Below are 25,737 nucleotides of genomic sequence, written 5' to 3'. Positions count from 1 at the left end.
CAGGTGTAAGGAGGAACTCGTTGGAAATATCCAAGGCGGTTGGGTCTAATTGCCCAGTGCTGTAGGAGGTAGAGAAGGGTACGAGCTGCATGATGATGTTCTAGACCAGGGAGATCATCCAACTTCGCGATCGCGCGAATACCCTGATGCAGTTATAGACTGGGGCCCAGACAGGGACCAGGGAGATTCGGAGGTGTACTTGTCCTTGTAGTGACACCGTCAACCAGTCCCGGTCTGGTGAGTTCAACGGCCGTTCGCCACGATTGCCAGAGACAGGGAGAGTTGAGTGGATTCGTGGGAGCGGGGGCAGCGTACCGAGGACGGAGACCTACTCGTAGGTAGAGAGTAACGGGCTTAGCTTTTCTGACTGCCTCCATGGGCTAGATCTGGGGAGGAGAAAAGAAAAGATCTGGCCTAGAACTCTGGTTATAAGCTTCAGAGTCACCCACTGGCCTCAGCGTCGTGCTCGAGGAGTCCCCAGCAAGAAGGAGACATCTGGCGACTGCAGGGCAAGCTGTCGAAGGCCATGATTGCGCCGAAGAGGAGGGGGCAAGGAAAGAAATAATAGTTACCAGTCCCCAGCGACGGAAGTTCCGAGTTGCCTGTGGCGGGCTGGTCGGTCGAGAATCGAGATTAGGACTTAGTCAAAACGCTTCGGGAATGGAACCGTCCCCGATTTTTCCTCTGCGGCTCGTACAAGCGCGCGCCCTCGCTCCCTCGCTCCCAGATCTTCGCATTTGTCTTGGTCGTGTTCCCTTTTTTGGAAACAGCGAGATTATGCCCTCAAGGGTTAGCACCGTACGAGATTGTCCTCTGGTTCCGTGGTCCCAAGCAGAAAAGAACAGAGAGCATGAGCCTCCATGAGCCCCTTGGATTCTCGCCACAACTGCTCAAGATAGGCACCAATTGACCATGCTGTTTCAAAATGGGCCCCCAGATGCTGGAACCAGGATCGACAAACCCAGTAAGAAACTGCTGCATGATAATATCCAGATCTGGTCCCAATCAGAGTCGTGGCCACCTGGTGAGTACTCCTGGGAACCCGCTCTGACATTCGATGGTGGGGTTTTTTTCTCTGCTACGTGAACTCGACTGGCGGATGGCCAACGGCTTATTGGATGTTCCTTTATTGCTTGCCATGCCTGCAAGCCACACTAGCCACTTCCCTTGTGAGAGATCAGACAGCAATCGGCGTAAACTGGAACCGTAAGTTGGTGGTGATCGACGAGGTGCACATGATGGCGCCGGCTTTAAGGAGGGGTTGCTCATGCCGTCCTCCGATACACTGAGGCACGTATCTAGGTATTGCCAGTCGTTGAGGAGAGACATTCATCCTAGGGGTCATTCCGCTGAGCTGTCTTCTCAGTGGCCAAGCCTCTTTGGGCTGAGCTGCTGTGAGGAGGATTTGAAATACTTGGACTTCGGCGTCGAGGCGACTGTTAAAAACAGAAACGGCTCACCGGTTCGCCCGTCCTGCTCGGGCATAGTCCCCCGGCGACAAACCGCCCTGAAAACTGTTTCCGACGTGTTTTCAGCTATTACCACCAAAATGGTCAAAACAAAACGAAACTTTTGACGGGAGAGAGCAAGGAGATCATGCGCCAAGCCCGGTACTCTGTGTGCAAGTACGAATAAAACGATGTTTGAATAACCTGGCCTGTTGACCTGCGACAAACGTCGTGCATCCCTTCATGTCGATCGCTTGTTGAAACACCATGTTGGGACTGCAGGCATTGTTCGGCGGCAGATAGTGCACAACACCGGGTCGCTGTGCCCTCTTCAAAGCCCATCTGCGGGCTGAGTTGATGTTGGGGCGGAAAAGCAAAGTAGAGTTCGACGGTTCCAGTGCCTTGTGCCAGGGCTTGCTGCAGCCGAACGTCGGGCATCAACGAGTCTCTCGCTTCTCCCCCGTTTTGGACAGGCGGAGGCCATCTGAAATCTTAGTATGTAGGAATGGTGGTCTGATGCGTGAATCTGCCACCACCAGCCCACTAAACTCTCTTTTTAAAAATAGATGATGAAGATTCTGGAGGCATGGCCCACCAGGCAATAGATAAAGTAGACAAACACATAATAGCAATAACTGGTCATGAGCACCAAGAAGTCTGATGCTGGTAGAGGAATGGTCAAATAACATTGCTTCTCGAACAGACTTCCGCTTTGCGTCCGTGGAGTTTCCTAAGCGAGCAGTCAGAAAGAGAGTGCGAGAGAAATGGAGAGAGACAGAGAGTCGTCGGAGAAGCACCTTGCCCTCTGCCGACAGCATGAGTGGATGATCTCTCTCAGCTTAAATTTGAGCCGCTACTCGGGCATGGATGAGTGCCAGAAGACGCTTTTGTTGCAGATTTCCAAGCTGAAGTTATCACTGCACCGGGGTTAGTTTCTCGCAAAATGAGGCAGTACTGAATGCAAAGATCGACAACGAAACTGCACTCCAACTTGCAACCCCTGCCATGTCACTTTGCCGAACTCCGAAGCATGTACCGAGTAAGCAGTCAGAGTTATCTAGTAGTACTGGTGGTAGTGGTATGTGGGAGACATTCTCCCTGCGTACGAGTAGTTGGTCATCGGCCGAAAACCCTGTTGAAATGCTGCCGAAAGGGACCAGCAATCTCGGAAAGCTGCCATTGATGCCCCTCCCAGAATTGGAGTCTTGCGCATTTGGAAGCGACCATTTGCCATGATTTGGCCATGCGAAATCGACCGCTTTCGCAAAATCGAGTCAATGGGAGAACAGCATTGCCCATTGTAGTGCGATTCGGTGCTGGTTTTGGCGCCCTAGTAGATTAAAAAAACATTTGGTAGGATGCCAGCGCCATGGTTGTCAGGAGTTCTTGGAGGGGAGAAAAAAGAATTGCTGACCATTCCCCGGTGGTCTCTGCCTGTGTCTCATCCGCACTGGGAGAGACGCGTTTGGAGTTTCTCAGTTGCTGCGTTTTCCTTTGGAATCAGCATGGGCCCGAAGAATCCGACTGTGTCCTCTTGAAGACAGTGACGACAGAAACCATATCAAACTGGCAGAGAGTTTGCATGTATTTCTCAGGCATCCGGCTCTCAAACTTCCCACTACGTAGTCCAAACTCTCACGACAGGCATGATCCTCTGAGGAACAAGGTGAAGGTAATCGATTGATCGACTACTCGCCTTGATGCACTCGGCGTCCTTTGAGCGAGCGCGTTGTTTTAGCGACCGAGTTCACTCTCCTCGCGTCTGGGGAATAATCACACCTGCAGCTGCCACGGAGTGGGCGATGCTCTCATTGCCGCCCTTGAACGTTACTCGCCTTGGGGCTAAGCGCCACAATGTGCTCGGTTCACGTGGAAAAAGGCGACGCTAACCTTTTGGATGCAAAAAGGTACAAGGGGCTGAAGGGGGTCAAAGGGGTCTCCAGGCGGCAGTAGTCGGCACTTCCAACCATTCCATCAATAGGCAGGAGATCGGAGTGCATTTCCGCACAGCCTAGAATCCCTGAAAGTCCTTGGAAGACCATTTCCCGGGCAATGGGGAGCTGCATCAGAATCCATAAGTCTGGATTCGCTTCCCTCCTTCTGCTGTTGACTGCTTGATGGTAGTCGTAACCTCAAAGGCGTTCGCCCCTCGGATACGAGCAATGGTTGGCCTTTTGTTCCGTACACCTCCGCATTCAGATGGTGTCCAGGCTAAAAGGAAGATTTAAGCCGCTGTGGGCAGTGATAATCGCCATGCTAAGCGAAGAGGTCAGTGAAGGAAGAGACTTGTCAGACTTGCCTTCTCCTTCTGCATCGAAACCACTTACAGGGCTCCTTTAGACGCTTGCATAGTTTTCTCACTAGCCTGGATGCGTCTATTTCGGCCAGCACAAGGCTTTGACCGAGTTGATGCATCCAGTGGATCCGAGACCCAGGTTCAACAACCATGGCTCCAGAGTCCATGCAGTCGCACACACGCCACTTTCTCGGTTAAGAATTTGCTGACAAAGTGGACGTACCGTCTGGATGGTGACGTGGGTGGCTAATCAATTGCGGCCCTCGGGCGGATATTGTTGATGCGCCTAGGTACACCACCCAGGTTCATGCAAACGTGGCATTTCTTGTCCGGTCTTTTGTCTGCATCTTTAGCCGCCCGCCCCCAAGCACTGCTCGAGTTCGCTGTATATTCTCGCTATAGAGACATTGGGGCAACTGCAACCGTCTCGTCTCAGTTAGACTGACGAGGCAGACACGAAATGTCGTTTTGGGCATCAACTCGTCAAGTAGGGGTCCCACCTGCCACGCGCCCACTGGGGGCGTTCTTTGGATCGAGTTAGAGTGGGTAGAGTGGAACAGAGTTTGTTCAACACTGCTTCAACCTCCACATTTGCCATCACACATTGATAGCCGCTCTTCAAATCATGACTTGAGTGGAGGATGCTGGCCTCTCAACCGAGTCATCCGTACCACCTTGGTCCCCCATGAAAGCCACACGACCAGCTTCCAGTGGCGTTAGCCTCGAGGATCAGCCAAGTGTTTGTCGGGGCTAGGTACTGGTGACCGCAGCTCAGTGGAGAGTTTTCCAAGGCGCGTTCGCTCGACGCCGAAGCGACATTGAAGATCATTGCATGAAGTCATCCGTCTGAGCCGGCTAGCTTGCTGTGAAAATGCCTGAGTCAAGCTTCTGAAATATCCCGCGTCGAGTGCACGCAGGGCTTTGTCGTGGTCCTTTCCGTAAGGGAAAACATAGTTTAGCTTTCCACTTCCGACCGATAACGCAGTACTCGTGGCTAGCAGCAAAGATCTGGCCAGAAGTCGGACCGTTGGGGCCTGTGGTCGACAATAGCGCACCTTCCAGGCTTGGTCGTTCAATTGAGTGCCCTAGGGGCGCAGCGATTCGTATTTGTCGTTTTCCAAGGATCTCCTGCCCGGGAACCTTTTCATTGGTGGAATCGTCGATGTAGATCGTTCCTCAAAAGCGAACCTCCTAGCACCTTGTCTCGGCACAGCAGGCAGAGGTACCCTACCGTCTTTGCAGGCTAAATGATGGGGCATCATCGTTGACCGGCTTTGACCAGGTACCGCTCTTTACCTTTGAGCCCGGCAAACTTAGGACATGGTCAGCCGCACCACCGGGGTCTCAGTCAAATCTCCAGATCTCCAATGCCTCGTTTTACGGGCGTTCTGGACTTTTGGAACGTAGATAATCGAAATGTGGCTTTTCTCCGGAGTGGATCTGACTGATAGTACCTTGACCATTGAGTAACCCATAGTCTCCAGAGGGACCCAAGCTCTGGCGTAAGAATTTGGGGGTTTTTTTCTCTCTTGCATCTTGCCGGGGCCAGCCCCGGGAGGAACCTCGTGCTGCTCACCATGATCAGCCAGCTGCACCCTCTGCGAGCAACTTCGTCAACGCCAATGGCGCAAGGGACTGGACCGGTATTTTTCTTCCGCCGAGGACTATTTGGCTCTCGTGGCATTAATCGCCTGTTGGGACCGAGAGACGAGCTGGGGTCCAACCGCCCATACGAGATTGTGAACCATACCTTTTCCGCACACTTATGAGAGTCATATACCATCCTGTCATGCATGTTGAAGGCGCTTGTTTCTCTCGTTGATTCGTGTGTTGCAGATATCCGAGTCTTTCTGCGGTTTCACGCTTTTTCTTCTGACAATATTTTACGGATGATCCATGAGGAGGGAACCCAGTCCTTGCGAACCTCAGTTCGATACCCTACCACTGGTCGGTCTGCTGTAGTCGGTGTCTAGTGTGAAGTCCCGGTCTTTCCCCATCAAGCGCTCTTTGTTGGATCTGACAGTCCTTTTAACTTCTCTTCATCTTCTGATCTGGACGACGGAACGGCTTACAGCCCTCTCCACTCCCTGCACGATCAAACGAGTGGTCTTGAGTCTTCGACTCTCGATATGATTGCTTTTCGCTGATCCCCAAAACGACAACTTGAGGACCACCTCCAAATCACCTCCCCAAGCAATATCCAGTCAGCCTCAGCATTCAGAGCGACGCCGGGAAACCATTTCCACACCTCTATTCTTCGAGAACTGGGAGATAGTACCGCGGCGAAACTTGTACAACGCGACTGACCTTGGATCCGCGAGACTTGGATCCGGGTGACTTGCATTAGAGGCTTCCATTGGCAGGGCTGATCAAGCCGTCGCCAAAATCCACGCTGAAACCACCAATCGATTTGCGACAAATCAACTCTGTTGTGATGTCGATTCATGTCCCACGGTACCAGTGATGTTGGTTGACTGCTCCGCTCAACAGCCCGACGAGTACTGTGGTGGACGACAAGAGACCAGAAGGAATCACTGCCTAGTCTTGGTTCTGCGCGGGTAGTGCTCATCTGTCGGCGCAAGAGATGCAAGAGGGAGGATATAATTTTGGGGATTTCCCAGAAAGTGGTTCTGCGCAAGACCAGATTGGATCTGAGGCTGAGCAGTTCAGCATGCCTGGTTTGATCCAGAGTGGTAACTCCTCGCCCAATGTTCGCGACATGGTGGCGGAAGGACCTCCTTCGTCGCCTGCCGATAAAAAGAGAAACAAATTGGGATATCATCGCACTGCAGTCGCATGTGGTCAGTCTCTGTGTTCGATCGAACCCCCTGCGTGCAAGTTTCTGACCAAGTACTAGTCCATTGTCGACGGCGCAAGATCCGCTGCATCACTGAGCTCAATGATCCAGCAGGTCGATGCCAAAATTGCATTCGCATGAAAAAGGACTGCGTTTTCACACCGATTGACCCACAGAATCCTCCGACCGCGAAAAGGCCACGCTCGGGGGTGAAAGCAGCGGACGGCCTAGTCAACGAGGCAGAGGCTTCGGTCTCTTCGTCCTCTCCAGGTGGCATTCTTAGGAGCAGCTCCATGGAACAAATAAACTTTGCGAAGGATCCTTTGGACACTCCTCCGTTGTCCAACGAAAGTCCCGGGTTCCCTGGTTTCCACCCAGGATCCAGATCTGTGTCTGTCCATGGTAGGAGCAAGATTTTGGCTGTGTCTTCAAGTGCTGATTTCATCCAGGCTTCGACTTCGCGCATGGTTACGATCCTAATCAACACCGGCGTCAACAACAACAACAACAACAACAACAACAACAACAACAACAACAACAACAACAACAACAACAACAAATATTCGTTCCGTCTCCATACTCACCACGGAACTACGACGTAAATTCGATGAATCCTCAGTTCTATCAGCAGCAGCAACATCTCTTTGGACACTCGGTACCCACACCATATTCGTCTGCGTTTACGCCGGGTTCGCTACCTTCCGCGATGACAACGATGTCCCAAGAACAAACCTATCCGTACCAGACGTCGGCTTCAAATGGCGCCTATAACTGGGCACATCATCCCACGAGATCAATGTCATCTGACCAAACTGACGAACTGTCATCTGGCTTCCCGACTCCCTACCGAACAAATACGTACCCGTCTTTTGAAAGGGGGATGACAGGCCAGATACAGCAACTACCTCCGACCCGTTCGGGCCTTGTGCCAGTGGGCATAGAAAGTCAGCACACTTCAACGCATCCAAATTTCCGAGAACGCACTTCATATCAAACCATGCAGGTCGATGGGCAATGGACTGCTGGGAACTCTGGTCCAGTGCAGCAAATGCCTGGATCTGTCGAGAGCCCCTATTCTCAGGGCTGGTACCAACCTCATCCGGGGTTGGCAAACATGCGACAAGAGGAAGAGCAAACTCATATACTACCGTCGCAGAACCATGATCCACGAGAGAGTCAGCATAAGCCCGGCTGAAGCTGACTAAGTTCATCACTCACAACCGCCTTTCGTTTAGTTACCATGAGTTCTCTCAAACCGATCGGCCACACCAAAACGTGCCTGAGCTCTAGCAAACCCACCCACATCGGTCGTTCTTGAGAAGATGCGAGTGGAAGTGTAGTCTAGATGTGCATATCAGTGTGAGCTGAAGGCATGGGCCGTGTCGGTAATGGAGGGTTGTGCCCCGTCGAGCAGAGAGCCGAATGGGAATGATTGCTGCCACAAGTTGCGTTGGGCTTCTGCCCTGACCTCATTTGCAACGAATCGGCTTTGGCTGTACAGAGTCGATTGGTTATATCGCATGAGCGGACCAGAGATGGGGAGCGCAGTAGTTAGTGGAGTAGTGGGAGAATGTACCGTTGGTTCTTGGCGCACCACGCAAAGCATGTTCGTCGAAGGCTGCGGACAGAATGAGTTGGGTTCGCATTGTCAAAGGCCAGACTGACCAAAAGGTGCCGGCTTGTTAACCGCAGCGAATCGCATCTGGCGTTGAAATCCTCTATTGCTTTCGACACCGTCGCTCTGAGATCGATCTCTGTTCTGACGCAACCTCGATCCCAAAATCTCCAGCTATGAGGACTCAAAATCTTTGCTGCGAGCCTCCACGACGTGTCAAACCTTGTTGGCCTCCTTTCCACGTTATTCGAGATTTCATCCACAAGCCTCCCGCCGAGTCGTTCGACCTGAACACTCTTCGAGAATTTGACAAACACCAACGAGGAATACTGAAGTGATTGTTAGCACCAGATGCCTCACGGGTAGCTGGAGTATGTCCAGTCTACTTCGACCTCCATCCGACCAAGCAGTTTTGGCACCAGGCGGGGCCTTATGGGTTTTCAATATGCATCAGCTGCGCTAGGGCCGTTCTGAAGTATGGCTTCCGTCTTCCAAGCTACCATCTTCCGACGCTATAGCCTGAACGATGGAAAACCACAAATCGGCAACCTAGAAGGCTGCGTGGAACCGCCGCCAATCTCTGGAATGCAGTTCGTGAAGGATGGTGGGTCAAATCATCAGCCATCACACGCTCAACACGTCGAAAAGCGGCTGTCGCTGTACGCAAGAATGTCGTGGGCAAGGGCGAAATCCACCTGAAGGTCTGGACAGCGACTCCCTTTCGCGAGCCTCTTTACAAGCCGAATCCGACAGCCGCTCGCAATACCAGTTTGGTAGGATCTCCGACCTCCATCGTTCATCTGAGGGATGGCTAGGAAACTTGCATGTAGGAGTATATGGATCCGTCTCGTCGCTGGAGAACACCGGATAAATGAACCAGCCTCGGAGAAACGAGTTTCTCTGCAGTGGCAGAATGAATAGATTGTACACGGTAGGGCACAGGGTGTTCGTGGTTACACAGGACGTTCACGGCCAGTCGACGTTTGTGTGCCACTCCGAAGATGAAGGGAGGATCAAGTGCTCTGCGAAGAGGGCGCAAACCGAATCGAAATCCCGGTCAGAGAGGGTGAACACTTTGGCGAACGAATTGTGAAGCCAATCGATCGTGTCAAGTCTGGATCCTGGTCAGTAGAGGCCCGATTCGGCTTGCGGCTTGTGGCTTGCAGTATCCAGTAAGCTTGCAGCTATGTAAACGAAGAGATCTAATAGTCACGTGATATAGTCACGTGTCAAAGTCTTGCCTCTTTTGCTTCTCGCCTCATCAACATTCGCCCACTAGTGCCACACCATTCATCACTTGGTTCCTTCATGTGCTTCGCACCCCGTACTCCATAACTCGTATTAATCTACTAAGGCTGTCAATAACTAGCTTCCTCTGCACCTATCGAGAGCTTCAAAAAACCCGCCATCCACCATCAACCTGAAGACCGAACAGCTATTGGATGCTTCGCGAGGGTGTTGCTTTGGACGACGTTTGAGCCAGTGGATACGACACAATGAGTCTGAGGGAGCAAGAACCGTACGCTCAGTGTACCTGGGCTATGGCCGTAGTCGTGCCATCCATGATTGAAGGATTGCTCTTCATTGTCTAACAAGCCTGATTGAGGGGAGCAAGAGTCAACAATGAAAAACAGACAAAAGGTCAACGGGAAGAAAAGGATACTACGGTAGTTGAAATCCAACTGGCCACAGAGGAAATAGGTCACATAAAGGCGTCTGAGCCACGGTGACAAAGGGATATTCACATTCGTTGGTTCTTATGTCCACTGCCTTAGCCTATCCTTTCATCCCTGTCACCCAGTTCTTTCGGCAGAGGCAGCGGTTGCAATGCTTTAGCACCATGGCACGTCTATTTGAACTGCTCCAACGAACCGGTCTACATTGCCTTGGTTTCTGTGCCAGACACAGTTCTTCTGTTGACCGAATACGTTCAGGTAAGAAAGTTACCCATCAATTTCTGGCTCACCTTCAACACTTGAAACAGTTCTGCTCTCCTTTCTCCTGAGTTTGACCCATCAACGGCGTTTAGCCAAAGTCATTCCCAACATGGCGCATCTTCCAGATCCAGCGCATGATGCACAAAAGCAGGAGCGTCTGTCATCTCTTCTTCCGGAGCTTCAGCTCGAGATCAGTAGGTATCTCGACTACTGTGACCTCAACAGTGTTCGTGCGACATCGCGGGCGATGTCGCGTTGCTTCGCTGACCCTGCGACTCTGCTGATTGACGAGATGTCGAGGGCTTGGGTTGAAATCGAAGCTGAATTCCAAAACCGCTACTATGTGGATATGGGGTTGTGCCTGGTAGATTCGCAACACAACCGCATGACCCTCAAACAAGAGGTGGAGGAACACGCCACGGTATGCGGCTTCTCCAAGACGTTGGTCCAATGGCTTGTATGTCCCAGTCGCCACCACTTTGCTTGTTCCAAGTGTCGTGTTGTGAAGCCGTGGGCCGAATTTCCGACCGACGGTCTCCGCCGCACATACCCGTTCGGTACGTACCTATATTCTGGCGCACCTCAGCAAGTTTACAAAGACGTACTGGAATCTATGGTGTGTGGCGATTGTGCGGCTGCGGACCAACCTTACAGATATCACAACCTTGGCCTCCGGGATAAAGTGGTGTCGATCATTCAGTGCCACAGATGCCACCTCATCAAACGCGCTCCGGCCGAACTGCCTTTCAAACTTCGCTTCTCGGGTTTCTGCCAACAGTGTTTTGCGAAGGTCAATCAGCATTGGTTTAGATACAAGAGTTTCTTGCAGGAGTGCCTTGCCAAAATGGAGAGCTATGAGAGCGGGGAATACCTAAAAGCATTGTCATGGGAAGGGTTGCCTGAATGCCCCGTGCCTGCTGATTTCGTTACAGCGCTGAACAACCCAAATTATCGACCCCTTCCCAATTACTCGCAGATCGCCTTTGGCCAGCTGTCGCTCAAGGCAGTCAGACTTCACCGTTCAATTAGGCTTCGACCGTGCGAGCTTGAAGCAATCACCGAGCCGTGAGATACTCTCCTGACTGAGCGGACGGCGCACAATGAAGATGCCTGGGGGTGCACATGCAACCCACATCTTCTCGTTGCAGAACCTAGCGCAACACAAGTAAGTCTTTCCGAGGCTTGCAGATACAACTCTCTGTCATCCACATTTTCAACAACTTATCCTCAGTTACAATTTCCGTTTCGAGCCAAGAGCGATTCCAATCTTATTTTCTCGAGTTTGACCTTCCAAAAATATCGTAGACGAGCTTGTCATCCTCTTGATGGCACCGGGTTGATCACCGGGTATTGAGTGATCCACACATCAAAATGCTGGAACAAGACCAGGTTAGATTGTGATAGGATGAGGAGTGCGAAGGAAGGTTCTCAGGACTAGACGTGTGGCTATCATACCTAGGTAGTACAACAAATGAGCTAGTGCCTGCGAATGAATTCCTCTGGTAATCTACATATGTCTTCTTCCCCCCCGTCCCCTGCTCCCTTGCAACAGCACCAGCAGTCTGTTTTCCTCCGCTTTGGTCTCTTGTGTCGTCTCTTATTCAACTTGGCTTTGCCAACATTATCACACTTGCCTATGAGGACTTTCAATGTGGCCAAAGTAGGAAAAGCCTTCAGGACGTCCTGGAGGGTCCTGGAAGACTGCGATGCCGTAGGGATACAACACTGGCCAAAGAAAGGGAAACTAGAGACTAGAGTGCAAAGTCAAGACCACAGAATGGTTGCTGCCTCTTTTCAATCAGACACTGCCGACACTATCTCGCGCTGTTTGAGGCTCACACCGAAAAATCTCACCTAGAAGGTCACACAACTCTGAATCCAAGGACGAAAACAGTTCCGATATCCGGCCGTGCCCCTGAACACACATGTCCCTTCATGTGTCTGTTGTCGTCACTCTCCCACGCCCTCCTTGTCAAGTGCCGTTTTTGCCAACCCGACAGGCAGCTTCACAGGACAGGCAGACGCGAGACTCCGTCGACCCAGCAGGCACCGCAGTGTGATCAATAGCCCAGCATCGCAGACATCGGGTCGCTCGACTGCCTGGCTGGGATGGACTGGGGTGGGAGGTAACCTGTCTCTCCGCGTCAAGTGGAGTCTCTTGGGACGCAGCCAGACACACCGAACAGATCCCAATCTTCTTGCCTTCCGCATCCACCCTCCCCAGCAAATTGCACACCTTGCATACAACCAAGGCACATCCCCCATCTTTGATGATCGCCCCCTTCTCCCAGATCCCTTTCTTCACTCCACACGCCTTGCAAAACCGTCTATGGCCGTCTCTGTGGCCCAGGCTCCGACTCCCCGTGACTTGGCCCTTCACGAAGCACTCCCGCGGCAGATGCTTCAGGCACGCGTAACAGTTCAACCGCTCTGCCCTGGTGATTCGGTTGCGGTGAATGTTGTTGAATTCGTTGGTGGTGTTTGCTGCAGTGCCCTGAACGGACTGCGGGAAAACGACTGCCCAGCGACGTTGGTTCGTAAATGCCTCTTGACGGCGCTGGTGGTCAGCATGTTCTTGTTCGAGGAGCGAGGCTCTAATTTGCTGGCGGAGTCGCATTATCTTGGTCAGCGGCACCATTGCCACTGCCAGAGGACAAGTTTGTCGGAAGGCAGCGATGGACTCGTAGTCCAGATGGGTGAGGACGATGTCGAGTATCTCCACATGCAGATCAAAGATGGTTGTCTTGCTTGCCATCGTGACACTTGTTCGAGGAACTTGACCTGTTGCTGCAGGTATATGTGTCGAGAGAATCTAGAGATCTGTCGAGAAGATGTTCCTCTTCTCCCCTTTCGTGATGGGCTAGCTGGCTTGGAGGTTCCTGTCTGATTGTCTGCGCGAGCTCAAGCTCTCATTGCTGATGACATGGGCTTGATCGCTGTCATGAAGCAACGTGAGCTCAGCGCATGACATATATATAGTAGAGAATACCGGTTCCGTTTGCACCATGACTCAAATGGGAGTAATGGATCGGATCGGTTATTGGCGGTTCGTATATATATATATATAGAAAGAAAGAAAGAGAGAGAGAGAGAGAGAGAGAGGTGTCATGCAGATATTCTGCGTTTACGAGGTAGAACCATAGTGACGAAAAGTGACGATTTAAGTAATGGTGTGACAAGCATCAGACTGCCACCGTGGGGAACGTTTCACTAGGCGCGTCCCCTGGAGCTGCTAAGGGTGACAAGTCGGTGACAGGGGTCCGCGAGGCTTTCACCCCTTTTCTCCGTATTGTCGTCGGATACATTTGTCCCGCCAGTGACCTGAATCTTGCAGTCTGAATCTGGAATCACAGGAGGTGGAGCTTCCGGTCTGAGAATAACCGTTTCTTCATTAAATATTGCGTAGACTTATTGTATGAGGAACGGCACATTGTACAAGGACAACCCTGCTGAACAGACTTACCAGTCTGACGTGAATGAACAGGGACAAACAGAATGATCAAAACTTGAATAGCGCGGTAGGTAGGGGTGTAAGAATGATGTTAATGAGCCGTATAGAGAGGTATCTCTGCACCGAGAGATGCCCTCAGACTAAATATGACTACGTGATTGCTATTCTTCACTTTCCATACACACAAACAACTAATGAGAGCAAAGGTTCTAAATCTTTTGTTTTCAAGTCCACACCTTGGTTCTGCTGCACTATTCAGACTTCGGCGCGAATTTATTTTGTTTGTCCAGCTGCTCTAGTGGCTTCGTGATTGACAACCCAGTTGTCCGTGTCTGCTACCTCGTTCAATCCCCAGGCTGTGCTGCTGTCGTCGTGCACCGTCGTCCTTCTCAGGTCTCGCTTGTACTTGCCTTCAAAGGCTCCTCCGTTGGCTCTGTGGAGGGTGCACCTGTTGTCCCAGATAATCATATCTGACGGATTCTTCCACTCAACGCTGATGGTGTACTTCTTCTGGGTGACGTGGTCGAGAAGCTTCTTTATCAGCGTGTCGGATTCTTCCTTGGGAATGCCTTCTATGTGATGGGAGTGTGCCGCAATGTAGATATTTCTGCGACCGCTGGGCTCGTGGACCTGAATGAGACGATGCCGAGCCATAACGCCGCTGTTGGTTGGATCGAGGTCTTTAAAGAATTCTGGAGATCCTAGTTTGCGAGACTGGGCGATTGAGTGATGAACAATATAGTCTTTCTCCAGGAGTTCCTTTTGAAATTCTGGATCAAGCTCGTCCCAAGCGGTGCGTGAGTCGGCGAAGTCAGTGTTACCGCCATTGCCCGCAGGAGGAATTTCCACCGCACGTAGTAGAGAAAAACTTGCTCGCCTGGGGTTGAAAGAGGAGTCGACATGAAAGAGAGCGTTTCCCTAGGACATACGATAAGCCGTGAGCAGGCAAGAAGAAATTTCAGGTGAGCTTACCTTGCCATAGTGCGCTCTTGGGCTGTTAGGATCGAGGACACCACCTTGATCATCGATATTTCCAGCGTCGAACAATTCGTAGAAACCGTATCTTGGCCTGCGACCATCGACCATATAACGTTTCATAGTGTCCAGATCACCTATACGTCTGGAGAATTCAATATGACTGGCATCGTCCAGCCCAGTGTTGCGGAAGATGCAAACACCATACTAAGGCAATGAAGGGATCATGTCAGCGCCTAACTTGCAGAGCACTGCCGCTTCAATCAGGCAAAATGCTGATTAGGGAGGGGGTCACAAGGCTTGAAGAAAAGAGGGGGATTGGTACCTTCGCCATTGCGGCGAGGATCTCGTTGAATTGTTCATCGGATAAATTTTGAAAATTGACGCCCTCAACCTCAGCTGCGAATGTAGGGTGAAGTTTCTGGACGCTGATTGTTTTGAATTCTGGCTCCTCAGCGTAGCTGCCCATGTTGGCTTCGATGTTGATGCTTGATTGAAAGGCTTTTGAGCAACGGCAGTGATCGACTTGACAACAATCAGTTGCTTGTTCCGCTTGACGGTTGATCTTGTCGTAGTGATCAAGGTATGATTCACTGGGATATTTCGACTTGCAGAGACACCTGTTTCTTCGTTGGAATCAAGAATCGTCTTACCGTGAAGACGAACAGAAACCGCCTTTTGTGCTTAGGTAAAATATGGGGCTCCTCAAGTCGTGGGGCACAATGTGGAGGAGGCGCTTCCTGGAGAGTAAGACACATCAATAGAGTTTCAACTCGGTAAGTAAGAAATGGCAGAGCCAGCAGGACCGGGCTTTAGATTAGGGAGACCACTAATGACCGCAAATGACAGCCTATGGGCAGATGTCCACTAGTTATTTCAACCTGGTCTCTGTGGCAGCGAGCCCGCCCTAGCCGTTACTACTGGCGGGGCTGCTTGAACACGCCCACCACGCCTGCGTCGGCAATAAGCGTAGTAGGATGGGAGATCTCTGTGTGGGAGTCTGGAGACCCCCGGGTTGAAATGCGAAGGGTGAGGTGGAGAGGAAGTGCTGGCCTAGTTTGGCATCTGGCGTTATTTTGAAGGATAAGATGGTGGCTTCTCAACACGTGTCGCATATATGACAAGGAGCGCTGTGCGCTCGGTCTTCTTTGCTGTCAATGGGCTTGGCTCTCTATGGCGAAGCCGGACTGTCATCTCCCTGCCCTGCTTCTGAGAACTCGTCTCTCGGTGCCCTGGTCGCAAGGGAAATTGGTGCCGACATATCCGATCGTCCAACACTGCATGCCCTTGGTGTCTTGGCCTTGTTGGATGTATGATCTCCACACCGGTCCTAAGGAGGAGGAAGTGTGGGATGCACTCACGCTGCACAGTCGGTATCGAGCAGTGCTCGTCGGCCCCGACGACGAAGTCTGAGATCCGCTCGAGGCATTTTATCTGGGCTCTGGGCAGTTTGCGTGGAAACGACCTACCGGCAAACGTCGAGTAAAGCACTTCATCTCTGGCGACGTGGTGTACTGTCGGAATTGTCATGATCTTGTCGAGTTGGTCGTCCACAAAGTCATCCATGCTGGGAAGTCGACGGCGCAGACTACCCCTCGGAAAAGCCACATAGATCCTGACATGCAGGGTAATATGGAGGACCTTTGGGGGCTTACCTGGGACCAGACCGCATCTTTGTGCTCCATACCGAGCAGATGTTTGCTTGTTCTGCTCTTTGCTACCCAGGTCTTTTTTGTTTGCGTGGTTTTGAGCGCGTTTTCGCGTCAGGCGCGTTGGGCCTCGGCAAAGTTGCCCTGCAGATGGTTGCCTCCAAAACTTGTCAATATCTCATCAAGCGAAATTCTTTTGCCCTTCGTGCCCCAATCTCTTCCTACAACTCCTCGGTGGTGAAAATGGAGAGCTTAAGCGACGATGTTTGGGATGTTGTCATAACTGGAACCAGCATTCCCCAGTCACTTCTTGCGTTGTACGTCTCCTTCTCCTTTTGCTCAGCCAAGCCTTTAACTGACTGACAAAGCGTTCCTCATTAGGGCTCTATCTCGCTCCGACAAGAAGATTTTGCATGTGGATCGACATTCTTATTATGGAGGTGACGATGCCGGCTTGAGTCTCGCAGACGCCCAAGCTTGGGTCGAAGACTTGCGGCAATGTGTGCAAATTGTGCCTTGAGATTTTTCCATCACTGATGATCTCGCAGCCACAAGCAGAGTGTTTAAAGACGCTTCCATCTCGAGATTTGCCGAGGACGGTTCTGGGCCGCCCATATCACTTGGACCATCTCGGTCGTATACCTTGAGCTTAAGCCCTCAAATCATCTACGCCAAATCCGAGTTTCTCCCTAGCCTGGTCTCGTCACAGATACATACTCAACTGGAATTTCTTGCCGTTGGGTCTTTGTGGGTACTGGGTGACGGACAACTGCACAAGATACCGAGCACTCGTGAAGATGTGTTTAATGATGAGTCACTTTCAATGAAGGACAAGCGTGGGTTGATGAAGTTCTTGAGATACGTGATGCAAGAGGAGGAGGAATCGACCACGGGCTCGGAAAAAGGCAACACTAGCATATCACTGAAGGTCGCATTGTCGACAAAGTTCAAAATCCCGGACTCCCTGCAGGCTCCGCTGGTGGTACTTGCACTGTCCCCTATAGCTGCCGACTTGCTCCCCTTCGACAAAGCTCTTGCCAGGATCAGGAGACATATGAGGTCTATGGGCCATTTTGGTCAAGGATTTGGCGCCGTCGTTGCGAAATATGGCGGCACCGCAGAAATCGCACAGGTGGCGTGTCGTGCTGGTGCTGTGGGTGGAGGTGTGTACCTCCTAGGGCATGGCTTACAAGATCTCGATGCTACTAGTAACACGCCTGCTCCCCAAGGCACAGATGGCGGGGATATCTCCCTCATCGAGTGCACACTTTCCAACGGCACTCGAATCCGAGCTCGATATGTCGTCGGCAACCGCGATGATATTCCAGCCGTCAAAGGTGCCACGGAAGAAGTGGTCTCGTTCTGCACTACTTGGAGGTCCGTCAATGTCATTGCGGATCCATTACGGTCAATGTTTCCTCCGACATCAGACAATGGACCTATCCCTGCAGTGGCAATAGTTCTCGTCGACGATGGCACCCCTCATAACGACCAGAATCCCATTTATCTACAGATTCACTCAGAGGATACAGGGGAATGTCCGGCGGGTCAATGTATGTATTTCCCTTTGCGGTCTTTTGATTTCTCTTCCATGATGATCCAACATCGAATACTTATCTACATTGCCTGAGCACTATGTGCTTTGCTGATAACTATCCTCTGACAACCTGATCTGGATACCCTCCCAACTATGTCTGCTGCGAACATTTGGTACGAAGGCGATTTTACTGACTTGTGCCTGGCTAGGTCTCATCTATGCTTCGGTCGTTTCTGAAGATGGGTCCTCCAAAGATCGGCTTCAAGCTGCTGTGAGAGGGTTTCTTGACACTGTCAGTGCAAAAGATTCACTCCTCTGGTCGCTGTCCTATCGAGCCGTAGGGCCCGGCATATTTTCAACTTCGGATTATCCTCCACCACGAAAACACTCACAGGTCATTCTATTTCCACCCAAGCCTCAAGACGTTGCTTTTGACGACGGTATACTGCATGCGGTCAATGAGGCTTGGCAGGTTATCTTGGGGCCAGAGGTCGCTGCAAACAGCACATTTCTGAGGTTTGAGGAACGAGAATCCGAGATTGAGGACTAGAACTATGTCCCTGCTGCTAACGTCAGCCTGACTCTCTCGCACTGTTCTGCCCACTGCTGCTGATTCTTACCACATCCCTCTAAAAAGGGTTTGCCCAATATCATGCGTCTTGGAGTCCTCTGATTTCGAGCTGACTTAGCCTTACCGTGATCCGGCTTTTATTGCTACCTAGTAAACATGTCAACAAGGAAAGCCATAGTCTCCGCAAGATGCCATGCAGCAGAGCGACGACAAGGTGAACGCCCTCGATCTGTGAGAGGATATAACAGAATGGGTATTTTGCAATGCCTTCGGCTCGAGGCGCTCACTCGAATGCAAAAGTGTACGGTTTGCCTCGAGACTCCGGCTGGTGTTTGGAGAGTCGCCGAGTGACCTTGATAGCAATGCCCTCCGTTGCTCCATTTTCAATGGATCAATCGAACCGGCGTGTTTAGACATCTTGCCAGGGCGTGCCTGGAACGCGTATGATAGATTAGTAATGTCTATAAGAGGATGATATTCTGGCCTCTGAATGTTTGTCCTATACTGGGTATGCTACATACAAAATCCGAAATGCTCCAAATCCAACAAACACGCCAAACTCCGATAAGTGATAAGGGAACCCTTGGCAGGTTTGCCTTGCGTCGAACTGGAAAATTTTGGGATTCAATCTTTTGGTGCTTGAAGACCCTAAAGACCAGCCACCCACCGCCGCTCTTTTTCGCCATACTCTCACTCTGAATCCGCAAACATGTCGTCAGACGAGATCGTGTGGCAGGTAATCAACCAGCAATTCTGCTCGTTCAAGTTGAAGTAGGTCGACACTACTCGTATATCCAAACTCAAGCGCCATCGTTTCTAATGAGGACAACCACAGACTAAGCAGCAAAGATCAAACTTTTTGTCGCAACGAGTACAACCTCACAGGTTTCTGCAACCGCCAGTCCTGCCCGCTCGCTAATTCCCGCTATGCCACCGTCCGGCCAGATCCCCAGACTGGTGCTCTATGCCTCTTCATCAAAACTCCAGAACGCACTCATTTGCCTTCAAAGTGGTGGGAAAAGATACGTCTCCCCAACAACTACGAAAAGGCGCTTTTAGCCCTCGACGAGAAATTGGAATACTGGCCCAAATTCTACATCCATAAATGCAAACAGAGGCTTACGAGGTTGACGCAAGTGAGGATTCGCGAAAGGAATATCGCGAAGGAGGAAGTGAGAATTGGTGAGAAGAATGTCCCTAGATTGGCGCCAAAGGTGAGGCGGAGGGAGGAGACGAGAGAGCGGAAAGCAGAGAGTGCGGCGAAAGTGGAGAGGGAGATTGAACGGGAACTTATGGAGCGGCTGACGAGTGGAGCGTACGGTGATCGGCCGCTCAACATCGAAGAGGGTTTGTGGAGAAAGGTGCTGAGAGGACTCGAGAGGAGGGAAAAGGGCGAGGAGCTGCTGGATGAAGAACTGGAGGAGGAGGAGAATGAGGAAGAACTGGAGGCAGAGGTAGAGTACATTTCCGATCTGGAGGAGAGCGAAAATGAAATAGAGCAGGAGATGGAGGACTTTGACGACTGGCTTGACGGAGAGAGTCCTGATGAAGAGGATGAAGACTTCAGTGAGGAGTCTGGAGAGGACGAGGATGAGAGCGACGACAGCGACGAGGACGAAGATGGCGAAGATGCATTGGGCAAGAAGCGGAAACGACATACAAGGCAACCACCAAAGCCACAGAAGAAGCCTCGTGGTCGTGTGGAGATTGAGTATGAGGCCGAGCCGCCATTGAAAGAGACAATATTGGCCTAGGATTTACTTTGTGGAAGGTGGGTGGTCCTTTCACCATGATACGTCCTGTGACTTTGAGGCTCGAGGCTGAGTGGGAGCCTTCTCTTGAAAGACAAGAGGCGAGTCTAGATATGCGACGTACAGGAATGGGTTTTAGATTACAGTCATGAACACAATTTTCAGCCACAGCTTCATCCCACGAGAACCATGTCTCCACGGCCTCAGTTCATTATTCGTACCACGTTAACCTGGCTTACCTCCTTGTGAGGTTGGATTCGGTCAAGACGTGCCTTGCTGCTGTATTCTTGCATACCTAAATCACTGCTAGTAAGGAGCCGACCTCGTCAAGCTTTGCGACAGATTCCCTTGACATATCGGAAGACCTAAGAATGCTCAAATATCAGTATTGACTGAGTTTCCCCATGATTGTTGACGACAGGGAAAAGCTCGGATTGTACTCGAATGCTTTCGTACCTCGTGACCCTGGAATTCATCCGTTGTGGTAACCTTCCGTTCATCCCAACCACCCATCCCCAAGACGACCCTATCAATCTTCCCGTCCAAACGACATCCGCCCATAAACACAGGCCAGATCCAATCTACCAACCAGGCGTAGGACATTGTGATTGAATCTCCATTGTTCTCAACGTGCTCGAAGAAGAGGAATTCGCCGCCGGGTTTGAGCAATGCCTGCACGATAGCTACTGTGGCAGCGAGTTGCTTCTGTGGCGCTGAGCAGAGGCTCTTGACGGCAACAATGGTGTCAAATACACCGTTTTCAGGGAGACTGGACGTCGTGCTGGGGATCAAACCGGCCTTCTTCAGCGCAGGTAGAAGGCTTCCTGGCTGAGCCCCGGCTTCGAGGGCGACGGCTTTTTTGCCGAGCCCATGTTTCTCCGCATTTTCAATGAGCTTTCCATGCAAGAACGCGTTTGGTTCCGCGCAATACAGCACCTCAATCTGAGCAGGCTTGTAGTGATACATTTGGTCGCCTGCTCCTGGACCTAGTTCGAGGACCTTCCTGTTTGCGCGCGAGAGAAGTTCTTCGATGTGATTGACTTGGGCCTCCGAAGCAGCCATCTTGGGGCCAATGATCCGCCAGAAATTTTCGAACCATTTTGAGCGGAAGGTTGAAGGCGATGTGACGAACAGCAGCGGATGAGAGAGAAGGGTTAGGGGAAAGTAGGCAATGGAGATGCTCAGAAGGAGCAGAGGATCTAGATATGACTGCAACCTCACAAGCAAAGGCACAGCCATGTTTTGGGTACGAATAGGAGAACTGTGAAAGAGCAATTGATACTAGGAGGGTGGAACAGAGAAATGTGTGCCTGTCTCTGCCAGGTGTAAGAGAAGGTATCCTTGCGAAAGGGGAGAATCATGAAAGGAGGAAGCGGAGTAATTATAGACCCTTTTATATTCGTACCGTCTTCGCATCCCAGCTCGGTTTACCTAGGTACGAACATTGGAGTTGGAGTTGCCAAAGAAACAGCTTGGACGAATCGAGGCCCGGGCAAAATGGAAGCGAGGCAAGCGAGGCTAGCTGCTGGACAGGGCGCAGGCGATATCTTCACGTGGAGATAATGGAGGGGGTGGGTGGGTCACTACCCAGTACTGGGTAGGCTTTCGCTCAACTCCGCAATCGGCGTCACGGCGAGCGGGTTGATGCAGTTTTCTGGGTTCAATTGGAGAAATCTCTTTGGGCGTTGTTTGACTCAATCCTTCATCAGGACCACACACGCACACGCACACGACACACTGTCAAGCCCCGGTTCAACACACCCTGACATCTCAATATGACCTCCTTTATTACCACGATCCAGTCCAAGTTGGGCTATTCCTCCCAGAAGGCTCTCCTCCTCGGCGCTGGATTTGTTACAAAGCCCACAGTTCAGATTCTCGCCGACGCTGGCGTTGAGGTCACTGTCGGTCAGTGGTTGCGGATCCATGGCCGACCAATCTTGACTAACGTATTGTAGCCTGTCGCACCCTTGAACATGCAAAGAATCTATGCGAAGGCATCAAGAATACACGGCCCATCTCCCTCGATGTCACCAGTGAAGAGGCACTTGACAGTGAGATGGCCAAGACCGACCTTGCAATCAGTCTGATCCCGTACACCTTCCATGCAACCATTATCAAATCCGCAATCCGAAACAAGAAGAACGTCGTGACCACCAGCTACGTCTCCCCTGCTATGTTGGAACTGGAAGACAAGGTCAAGGAAGCGGGCATTACGGTCATGAACGAGATTGGTCTAGATCCGGGCATAGACCATCTCTACGCCGTCAAAACCATTGAAGAGGTCCACAAAGCTGGTGGCAAGATCAAGTCTTTTCTCTCATATTGTGGCGGCTTACCGGCCCCAGAAGCCAGTGGTAATCCTTTGGGGTACAAATTCTCCTGGTCGAGTCGAGGGGTCCTGCTAGCTCTCCGCAACTCGGCCAAGTTCTACGAAGATGGCTCCATCAAAGAGATTGCTGGGCCCGACCTCATGAGCAGTGCGAAGCCGTACTTTATCTACCCTGGATTTGCGTTCGTCGCATATCCGAACCGAGACTCCACGCCCTACCGAGAAAAATACAATATCCCCGAAGCTCAGACAGTGATCCGCGGTACGCTGCGGTACCAAGGTTTCCCCGAATTCGTCAAGGTTCTGGTCGACATTGGCTTCCTTTCAGAAGAAGAGCAATCTTTCCTCAAACCATCCGCTGACAACAAGCCTCTAACCTGGGCCGAAGCAACGCAGAAGATCATCGGAGCGACGAGCAGCAAGGAATCGGATCTTTCGTGGGCGGTCAGCTCCAAGACCACCTTCAAAGACACGCCCGAGAAACAACGCATCATATCCGGAATGAAATGGCTAGGCCTGTTTTCAGATAAGCCCATCACACCCCGAGGAAATCCGCTTGACACACTCTGTGCCACACTCGAGGAAAAGATGCAGTACGAAAAGGGCGAGAGAGATATGGTCATGTTACAGCATAAATTCGAGATTGAGCATAAAGATGGAACCCTCGAGACCAGGACGAGCACTCTTTGTGATTACGGGGACCCCAACGGGTACAGTTCCATGGCGAAACTCGTGGGTGTACCCTGTGGGGTGGCCTGTTTGATGGTGTTGGATGGAAGTATCAAAGAGAAGGGCATCCTGGCACCGCTGAAGTGGGAGCTGGCGGGACCTTTGCTCAAGGAGTTGAAGGAGAAGTATGGGATCTTTTTGACAGAGAAGACGGAAGAATAAGGGCCCCAGAATCCTTGCTTTGAAGCCTCACAGACGGTTTGAACAAAGAATCAAGCACATAGACAGGTTTGCACAGAACAATAGGAAAAGTAGATCAGCCTTGGGGCCTTGACACGTCGCGTTCCATCAGTGCGTCGACAAGTACGCTCAATGACCGAGGCCCCAAAAGGACGGGCTAGTATTGGTAAAGGGTCCGGACTTGCCTGGCCTGGCAACAAGCACAGTAAAATCATCACAAGCTGAAGACCGTACAATGGAGTCCATTTCTGATCTCACAGCTTCAGGCAACGAGAGACGATGGAACAGAGGAGAACTGTCGCCAAAACCCCAGCTACGTGGGGCACATTCCTAGGCAGCTCCCGAGCCAGCTTCGTTGGCCAGTTGGCACCCGGATCGGGGCAACTTAGGCACGGTCTTAGTTGGATTATATATAGATTTAATCTCGAATTTTCGTATGATACTGTCCAGATTTCGCGTGAATAGTTTAAGGGTAGAATTCGAGCTTCCCATGCTCGAGGCCCGCGTTCGAGTCGCGGTTCACGCATGTTATGTTTTTAGTTTTTGGCTAATGTGTTTTGTGTCTCCTTGGGGGGTTTTCTTCGTTGTTGTTTATTTTTTTTTTTTTCAGGTGCCTTTTCTTAAACGATCACATTTTTTTTTTTTGGTTTCCTACTACAAGCATAATACCGCCATTGCGATAATTCCATTCGAATCTGTTGAGAACAACGTGCGGCTACTCTATTCGGCAGTGGCACTCCCACTTCTGGTGTACCCGCATTTCGATGGCATTGGGGTGGGACTCTTGGACTCCTGAACTCCCCACGTGCTGGTATCCGGCTTAATTCCCTGCATGCATCATTGGCTCCTGTGACTGGAACATTCGCCGGGGCCGCAGGCATCTCAACTGACTGATGCGAAGCCACTGCGGACATTAACACAACACGCCACTATTTGACGACTTCTTTCCTCTCCTTCTTTTTCCCTCCTGCGTACGCCAGATATCCTCTCCCAGGTCTATCGGTAACCTCCCATCGAACGTGCAAGATGGCATCCTCGACTAGATACCAACCCGCTCCTCAGCGCGACTCGGTCGACGAGCAAAACTACACTCAAGCGCCTCCTAACTACCAGGCTACAGGACCCAGCCACGAGGAGGGCATCTTCGGGGCCCCTAGGTCAGAGGACGACAATGTCCCCGACGACTTCAAGGTACGCTCACATCCTCTCCACCCCAGACGTGGTTGCGCAAGCTAACCGCGTTGAACAGTTCGGCGGCGTCATCATCGAAGCTACCATTGACATCCGAATGTCCTTTATCCGCAAAGTCTATACCATCCTGACCACCCAGCTCCTCCTCACAGCCGCCCTGTCCCTGCTTTCGTTTTTCTCTACCGGCTACAGGAACTGGATCCAGTCCAACTCGTGGATGATGTGGGTGTCCATGATCGGCGCCATTGGATTCATGCTCCTCACATTTTGGAAACGCAAGTCCTACCCGACAAACATGGTCTTTCTGGCCGGCTTCACCGCGCTCGAGGCATACAGTATCAGTGTCATCACATCCTACTTTGAAAGCCGCATCGTGCTCGAAGCCCTCGTCCTCACGCTGGGCATCTTTGTCTTCTTGACCCTCTTTGCGTGCCAGAGCAAGTACGACTTCACCAGCTGGATGCCCTACCTCTTTGGCGCCTTGTGGATCTTGATCATTTTCGGCTTCATGGCTGCCTTTTTCCCGCACGGGTCCACGGTGGAATTGGTCTATGGCGTGATTGCGGCCTTGGTCTTTAGTGGCTACATCCTCGTGGACACTCAGTTGGTCATGAGACACTATCACGTGGAGGAGGAGATCGCGGCTTCCATCAGCCTGTACCTCGACATCCTCAACTTGTTCCTCTCGATTTTGAGGATCTTGAACGCGACTCAGAACAATAACTAAGTTCTAGTGAAAAGATGCATGGAGCAGCTCGCGCGTGTCCTTGTCACTGTACAGGATGCGCTGGATTGGGGAAGTTCTGGTCACAATTCGATCTGCGAATGTGAATGAGCGTCGTCGAGTTGTGCAGCCGGGTGTTACAACCGGGTGGGGTTTTTGGGGGGGGGGGGGGGGTTAAAGCAGGTGCTTTTCGAATTAACCGGGAGGAACGTCGCTAGCGTATCCTACTGGGTGCTGGGACCACCCAGGTCCCTTTTCTATTGATCGTGTTGTACGGAGTATGGCCTTCAAGCCGTGGAGAATGAACACGGCCCCTTGGACTTGGGTCCTCATATCGTACGTAAGATGGGGGGCATGCGGGTCTATCATGGGGCTTCGTTTACTTAATTAGATCGACATTCAATGGTATGGGTCTCAGGCGCTGGACAAAGTAATGAACATTCAATGGTGAAGACGCAATGGGATGAGAATGGGAATGAGGATAAGCAGAAGCAGAAGCATAGGTATCGGTATAAGTCTAAAGCATATGCTCATTCCTCTGAGGTTGGTGAGGC

At 51.4% G+C, this 25,737-nt stretch overlaps 9 protein-coding genes across 9 annotated transcripts; 6 read left to right on the top strand and 3 right to left on the bottom strand.

Moving 5' to 3' along the window:
* Window positions 1-6,415: 6,415 nt before the first annotated feature.
* A1O5_04589 (uncharacterized protein) lies at window positions 6,416-7,143 on the top strand (the record flags this gene model as incomplete). Its single annotated transcript, XM_007745193.1, has 2 exons — window positions 6,416-6,545; window positions 6,602-7,143. 2 exons carry the CDS (start codon window positions 6,416-6,418, stop codon window positions 7,141-7,143), a joined length of 672 nt encoding a protein of 223 aa, XP_007743383.1.
* A 3,059-nt stretch (window positions 7,144-10,202) lies between these two features.
* Window positions 10,203-11,162, top strand: A1O5_04588 (uncharacterized protein; the record flags this gene model as incomplete). The annotated part of the gene is made up of 1 exon (XM_007745192.1): window positions 10,203-11,162. One exon carries the CDS (start codon window positions 10,203-10,205, stop codon window positions 11,160-11,162), a length of 960 nt encoding a protein of 319 aa, XP_007743382.1.
* Window positions 11,163-12,065: 903 nt separating this feature from the next.
* Window positions 12,066-12,848, bottom strand: A1O5_04587 (uncharacterized protein; the record flags this gene model as incomplete). The annotated part of the gene is made up of 1 exon (XM_007745191.1): window positions 12,066-12,848. One exon carries the CDS (start codon window positions 12,846-12,848, stop codon window positions 12,066-12,068), a length of 783 nt encoding a protein of 260 aa, XP_007743381.1.
* Window positions 12,849-13,817: 969 nt separating this feature from the next.
* A1O5_04586 (alpha-ketoglutarate-dependent 2,4-dichlorophenoxyacetate dioxygenase) lies at window positions 13,818-14,988 on the bottom strand (the record flags this gene model as incomplete). The annotated part of the gene is made up of 3 exons (XM_007745190.1): window positions 13,818-14,462; window positions 14,517-14,726; window positions 14,845-14,988. 3 exons carry the CDS (start codon window positions 14,986-14,988, stop codon window positions 13,818-13,820), a joined length of 999 nt encoding a protein of 332 aa, XP_007743380.1.
* Window positions 14,989-16,411: 1,423 nt separating this feature from the next.
* A1O5_04585 (uncharacterized protein) lies at window positions 16,412-18,255 on the top strand (the record flags this gene model as incomplete). The annotated part of the gene is made up of 4 exons (XM_007745189.1): window positions 16,412-16,485; window positions 16,550-16,668; window positions 16,717-17,721; window positions 17,915-18,255. The coding sequence occupies 4 exons, from the start codon at window positions 16,412-16,414 to the stop codon at window positions 18,253-18,255; spliced, it is 1,539 nt and encodes a 512-aa protein (XP_007743379.1).
* A 730-nt stretch (window positions 18,256-18,985) lies between these two features.
* Window positions 18,986-20,030, top strand: A1O5_04584 (uncharacterized protein; the record flags this gene model as incomplete). Its single annotated transcript, XM_007745188.1, has 2 exons — window positions 18,986-19,047; window positions 19,112-20,030. The coding sequence occupies 2 exons, from the start codon at window positions 18,986-18,988 to the stop codon at window positions 20,028-20,030; spliced, it is 981 nt and encodes a 326-aa protein (XP_007743378.1).
* Window positions 20,031-20,402: 372 nt separating this feature from the next.
* On the bottom strand, window positions 20,403-21,266 carry A1O5_04583 (uncharacterized protein; the record flags this gene model as incomplete). The annotated part of the gene is made up of 1 exon (XM_007745187.1): window positions 20,403-21,266. The coding sequence occupies one exon, from the start codon at window positions 21,264-21,266 to the stop codon at window positions 20,403-20,405; it is 864 nt and encodes a 287-aa protein (XP_007743377.1).
* A 536-nt stretch (window positions 21,267-21,802) lies between these two features.
* On the top strand, window positions 21,803-23,250 carry A1O5_04582 (saccharopine dehydrogenase [NADP+, L-glutamate-forming]; the record flags this gene model as incomplete). Its single annotated transcript, XM_007745186.1, has 2 exons — window positions 21,803-21,935; window positions 21,986-23,250. 2 exons carry the CDS (start codon window positions 21,803-21,805, stop codon window positions 23,248-23,250), a joined length of 1,398 nt encoding a protein of 465 aa, XP_007743376.1.
* A 1,044-nt stretch (window positions 23,251-24,294) lies between these two features.
* On the top strand, window positions 24,295-25,186 carry A1O5_04580 (uncharacterized protein; the record flags this gene model as incomplete). Its single annotated transcript, XM_007745185.1, has 2 exons — window positions 24,295-24,459; window positions 24,518-25,186. The coding sequence occupies 2 exons, from the start codon at window positions 24,295-24,297 to the stop codon at window positions 25,184-25,186; spliced, it is 834 nt and encodes a 277-aa protein (XP_007743375.1).
* Window positions 25,187-25,737: the final 551 nt, after the last annotated feature.

The sequence above is a fragment of the Cladophialophora psammophila genome (genome assembly GCF_000585535.1).
Source record: "Cladophialophora psammophila CBS 110553 chromosome Unknown aczJe-supercont1.6, whole genome shotgun sequence".
In the NCBI taxonomy this organism is placed as follows: Eukaryota; Fungi; Ascomycota; class Eurotiomycetes; order Chaetothyriales; family Herpotrichiellaceae; genus Cladophialophora; species Cladophialophora psammophila.
The sequence above is the reverse complement of the archived record's forward strand: the minus strand, read 5'-3'. Positions and strand labels throughout refer to the sequence as shown.